Raw genomic sequence first — 6,000 nt, 5'->3', positions numbered from 1 at the left:
AATAGAAAGTTTCATTACAGATTTTTGGGAGTCCCCATTAAAGACACTGAATCTACAATGCCAAGCTAAAGGTGACGATCGTTTGAGACTCTCCATCCATCAGTTTGAGGTCTCTCGTCTGGATCGAGTTCAGTACACTGGTAGAATTAACACCCTCCAAAGTTATCGGTAAAATTCAATACATCCAGCAATCCAACGACGAGTTTAGAATGACCGATGGAACATTCACATTTCACACGATCCACGTTTTGCCTCCTAAACCTAGCGAAACACAGGACAATGTTATTGGTGGACGATATTTGCACTACCAAACACAATCTCATTCACATTTACAACTCCCTAGACCAGATGCGCTTAGCCCGGAATATAGTCGTGGTTCGAACGCAGAGAAAGACGAGACTGCAGAATGGAAAAAAAGCTTGGAAATAAATTCGACAATAGGACAGAGCCAAACAACGAAGATAAGCTGAGTTTTTAGAATTTGCAGGCATCTCTAAAGAGACGGTGTATTGAATTCCTGAAATTCAAAACCTTCAAGACGTTCTGTCTCGATGCTATACGTTTAAAGTATACCGATATCTAACTACCTATCCCAAAGCTTTGCGTTGGTTGCATTACTTATGTTTAAGTTAAGACAAATGGATGCAATATGCTAAAAACAGTGGAGAAAGGAACTTGGAAGTATCTCTGTTGATGGATCGGATTTAGAAAACTCCAATATCGTCTACAAATTCCGGGGATGTTTATTTCACGAATTCCACACGTGTTTCCCTTAACGAAACCTGGAAAGCCCTTTCTCAGAGATCCCAATGGAACAGTTGTACGAACAAACGTACCAACAACGCCTGAGATTAGAAAAACAAGGATACCAATAAGCAGAAATTTAGGAGCAGGAGTACGATCAATTTTTCAAAGCGGATCCCGAAGTAAGACCCTTTGTCGAAAGTTACCGAAGTGTTGGCGACTTTCCAGGTAAGAGTCAGATTTATTTATTCGGATACAGTTTGAAAATTAGGACACGCGTATCGATACAGAGGGCTATGTGTGGTTAGTTATGAAGGACAAATACATAATTTGTCGTTCTTTTAGAAATTACACATGTATGCATGGTAATGATAATAATAATATGAACAAGAACACAAAGAAGATTATAATAATATTTATATATGTACGAATACAAAAATAGAAAAGAAAAAAGAAAATAATAGAAACATAGCTGGACAATATTAGTTTAGTAATTGGAGTAATACATGTTTATTTCAAAGTGTGGTAAGTTCAACTTGTGCACAGGCAGTTAGCACACAATGCAATACTCTCAGATTTAACTATCCTTTTCACGCTAGCAGATATATCATTTTCACATGAATCTATATAAAAACAAGAAAGTTAGAGAGAATATATCATAAACAGTGCTTGACTAATTTTTTCTGAAATCATACAGTGTGTATATATATGTAAAAGTCTATGTTCAAACCGATGATAAATTATTTTATCAGAATGTTCTAAATAGTAAATGTTATAAGCATAATGCTTTTTTTTAAAAGCAGTCGATGTTGTAACCCTTAAAAAGTGAAAAAAGCTGGAGATTGAAGTTACCATTGTAAATAATAAGTGCAAGCAGATCATGTTGCTAGACCAATCAAGCTAACTATGGGCAGATAATCCATGGAAGAGATCTTCACGTATCTGAAAGAGAAGTAAAGAAATGTATGTACAGTATTTAAATTACACACAAACACTATATACAGACATGGCGATGGGTACGGCAAGCCGCGAACCTGGGTTTGAATATTCATATTGTACGAATTCAAAATTCTCTCACATGTATGATAATATTATTTATTAATTTTCAAACCGCTCTTTTTCGTGTATATATGCATCTTGCCTTCTGTGTCGATCACTCTCTCTCATATATATATATATATATATATATATATATATATATATATATATATATATATATATATATATATATATATATATATATGCATGGCCGTAAAAGAAATGTTCGAACGTTCGACTGTATATTGCTATATTTGTAAATTAATTGTTATTTTATCAAATATATTTCATTTTTCTTAAATGTTTACCCAGTACAAATATGGACATTCTTTGCATACAAATATATTTGTCGAAATGAAAATGAAAGCTCTTATAAATCTTTTCTTATAATTTTATTTTTTGAACGTAATTGGTCGTATAAAAGTCACTATAAGGTACAAGGGGAAATCATATATTTCGTGTTATTTCTAAATTAATAAATTACCTAGATTTTGTAAGCCGTTGAATAAATGACAAAACGCCAGTATTACGTAGTTAAAGTAATAAGATAGTCTTTAAAACTGATCATTAAAAATATGAATGTTTTTGTCGTTGAGCAATCTTAATGAGTATTTCTCACAGTTCTTCTGTCCGTTAATCAACAATGAAGAACAAGCCTGCGGATCTAAACAATCTGCTTTCGATGTACCAGGATGTATAAATTTATGATGAGGAATTTTGTAGTGATTATTTTAATTCATTAAAGTTAACATAAAGAATCAGTTGAAGAATTCAGAACTTCTATCTAAATTCGTAGAATTTCAGTGGGTTAAATCCACACCGTTAGACCGAGTCTCCTGATTCTTTTGTCTCTGAAATCAGCAGCATCAGATTGTGTTTTGAATATGGTTCATTTAAGTTAAAGCAATGAAATATGTAATTAATACAAAGTTCCAAACAGAGTTATTATTAGGTACTCGGATTGACTTGTGAAGATTATGGATAGATACCGGTCCTTTTCTATCTTATGCCCTTTAACTCCGTCATTAATGTTTTAGAATAAACTGTTTGCATCAGAAATAAGGGCATAAAAGAAACTACTTCGTATCTTGTTTATTTATGATATTACAGAAGCCAAGTTTTAATTTGAAAACTAAGACAAATATATTGAATGAATTGGCTGAATTTAGTAACTTCAATACTCATGAAGAATGGGGTGATTCCTATGATCTGAAAGACAACCTTTTCTGTAAGGCTGAGAAAGCAGGAGTCAGTAAACCTAATGACAGCAATTTTATAAAATTATTGTTTAATAACTGTCGCTATTGATATGAATTAGTCAACAAAGCATGATCAAACTATTCGATACATACTGAATCTGAAACCAACGGTAGCCCCAGAAACTGATGGGAATGAGCCTGTACTGACGTAACCCCCACAGCCTCCCATGTGCATCTCAAAGTCGTAGAAGTACTTTTGGGGAATGTAGCGGGATAATGGGGTATCTGTTGCCCTTGTTATCCAAGCATCTACAACGGATGACATGCAGCATCGCGTGTAGTATTTGTTAAGAGGAAGATTGGATGGGTTTGCAAAGAAGGCCAGGTAGGAGTTTGGATTGGAGTCGCAGTTGGTAAAAGTGACATCCACTCCTGCGACTTGGTAGCCCTGTGTTGTCCTGCTTCTAGCGTACACTTCTGGCAGAAATCCTAAATAGATGTACGGTCTCAATGCTGCATTTAATGGAACGCTAAACCCAATAGCTTGGCTTAGTTGGATGCTTATTGGATACCGGTACTTGAATGTTGAGAGAGGAGATATCTCGACATCTTTTTGCACGCCATTGGTTTGACGGTGGCGTACAACGACATGGCTTCTGTCGGTGTACAGCTGTGATAGACTTTTGAGAACGCCCAAACCTTTTTTTGATATATACGTGTAGCCGTACCCATCGTAAAAGTCACAGAACACGTCAAATGTTCTCCCGGTTGGTGTACATAACTGGTATTCGCCTGACACCGGAGTACTGGACTGCTGGTAAATTTGTTGGCATGATCCTGTAAAAGTCAAATCAAGGAATGTGAAACATATAATTCTAGTGAAGACCTTAAATATCTAAATTTCAGGCTTGATTCTGAATCAAATTATTCTCAACATTTGAACATGTCAGTGTTTGGCTTTGTTTTTGAATGATCAGAACCAGAATTTCACATCATGCTGACATAGTACACGCAGAGAAATGGTCTGCGACCTGTTATTGATTCTTTGTATCTAAACACCATCCTCATATGTTCGTAAAAGTGGCAAATGGAGCATTAGTTTGTAGAACGCCGACATTTGCGTGTAGATAAAGACCCCCAAAACTACAAAGGTTGTGTGAAAATGACGTCGATTTGTGTCAATGATATACGGAAGGAACCATCAGCGTTTAGGAAAACATTACTAAAATGTTTACATTACGAAAATGGCTTTTACTGTTTTACAATGTTAAAATTCTGTAGCTCATGAACATTATTTTCACATTCAAGCAAGCTTCATTCCAAAATGTAAAGTGAAAGGATTGACATTGAATTATTGTTCCAGTCAATTTGTCAATATTGACTTCTTTAAAGAGGCCTTTAAGTCAGGAAAAAATCAATATTTTCACTTGTAAACGTTGGATCTTCACAAATGTTACGTTTTCAAAATCAATAAATCGTCAGTCGAGCCTTGGAAAAAGCGACTACGATATTGTGTACCAGAACCGACCACAAGTTACGTTACTGGTATTAAAGAGGGGAGAGTTTCAAGACACGAAGGTCATTGCGAGTACAAACGTAGACCTAGAAAAATGAATTCAACACAGCATGCGTGTTCTGGACTCACTGTTCTAGTATCGCAGGCGATACCGTTCGTGTATAATCTATGGATCTCATCCATGCACCACTTACAAACGACATTAGATGCCAACACTACAACATCTTCATCAAGAATAAGAAATCAAAGAATAATACACGTTACCTGTCGCTTTTCTAGGCTACTGCCAGATTCAATGTCGATTTTAGACGACCGAAGGCAATGCTGAAGGACCTTGTCCTAAATCATTAGCCAGAGCAGGCATTGTCTACTTGGGTGAATGAGAAAAAGTACAGTTTTTCAGCTGTGGAGTGAAGCCTCGCGAATGGAAGTATCAAGATACAACTTCATTGGAACACTCCATGTGGTCTCTGCGCTGTCACTACCTTCCTTTGGTAGGACCAACATATTTTCATCATGTCTGATACTTTAGGAGAGAAGAGGATTCGTCGTTTATCTTGCAGATGAAGAACGCTTTTAGAGATTTTGTCTAGATTCAAGTGAAATGCAAAGCACAACTGCATCCTTAATGCCATACACGTTTGAATCATTGGTACCTGAATGCTATATGAAGACTGATTGCTTTGAAAATTTTCGGATGGTCAGACATTTTAAGACTTAATATGTATCGACGTTTGCCATATTGTCACACTACATTTCGACGAAGAAAGTCAAAGATAGCGTTCAAGACTTAGTAGATTACTAAAATCAACTAAATGAACTGATTCTACAGGACGAGTCGATTTTATTGAATTATGGGCGACAAGTGTGTGTGTGTGTGTATGTGTGTGTGTGTGTGTGCGGGTGTGTCAACAACTAACTCTCTTGGATTTTCCGTTTACCAGCAGATTTGTTGTGGAAAATTTATGAACATTACCCACAGCAGTGACCTGACCACCAGAACTTTATTTACACACGAAAAACTCATTATGTTACAAGTATCGCAAATTGTGATGAAAACAAGTTGTGTGCCACGGTCTGCAGAAGATATTCGTGGTATTTTGTTTTAACTCTTCATGAATACTGGGGGTGTATAGTCAGTTGTTACACTAACAAATGTAGGATTGGGGGGATGTACGTGACTGGGAACGTCTTGGCTTTGATGCTAAATACATGGGGTGAATGATCATGCCAAAGACATTTTGCGACTGATCAAAGAAAGAAATCTGAGTTAAAAGTCGGTGAAAGAAATGCCAGAAGTGGAAGCTGAATTTGAGCTTATTTAGTTGGAGGACAACATCTAGTTTTGATAGAAACTGTTGAAAAAGACTTAACTTAGAAACAGTGGTAGAATAACCGGAAACAGGAAAATATACTACGAGCCTACGAGAGCAGTATTATTGTACAAATTGAAAAGAATGAAGAAACGACATTACCTGAGAAATCAGGTCAGACTGACCCATC

General features: G+C 36.2%; 1 protein-coding gene across 1 annotated transcript in view; it reads right to left on the bottom strand.

Annotated features, from left to right (window-relative positions):
• Positions 1–1,144: 1,144 nt before the first annotated feature.
• Positions 1,145–6,000, bottom strand: part of LOC149806665 (uncharacterized) — a 34,508-nt gene continuing 29,652 nt past the window's right edge. The window contains exons 2-3 of the mRNA XM_089956292.1: positions 3,135–3,818; positions 1,145–1,686 (exon numbers count right to left, since the gene is read on the bottom strand). Of these exons, the coding sequence (XP_089812418.1) occupies positions 1,679–1,686; positions 3,135–3,818 (692 nt within the window). The 3' untranslated portion in view covers positions 1,145–1,678. The remainder of the gene's footprint in view (positions 1,687–3,134; positions 3,819–6,000) is intronic.

The sequence above is a fragment of the Sinohyriopsis cumingii genome, chromosome 1 (genome assembly GCF_028554795.1).
Source record: "Sinohyriopsis cumingii isolate HCF-2022 chromosome 1, ASM2855479v2, whole genome shotgun sequence".
Classification (NCBI taxonomy): Eukaryota; Metazoa; Mollusca; class Bivalvia; order Unionida; family Unionidae; genus Sinohyriopsis; species Sinohyriopsis cumingii.
The sequence above is the reverse complement of the archived record's forward strand: the minus strand, read 5'-3'. Positions and strand labels throughout refer to the sequence as shown.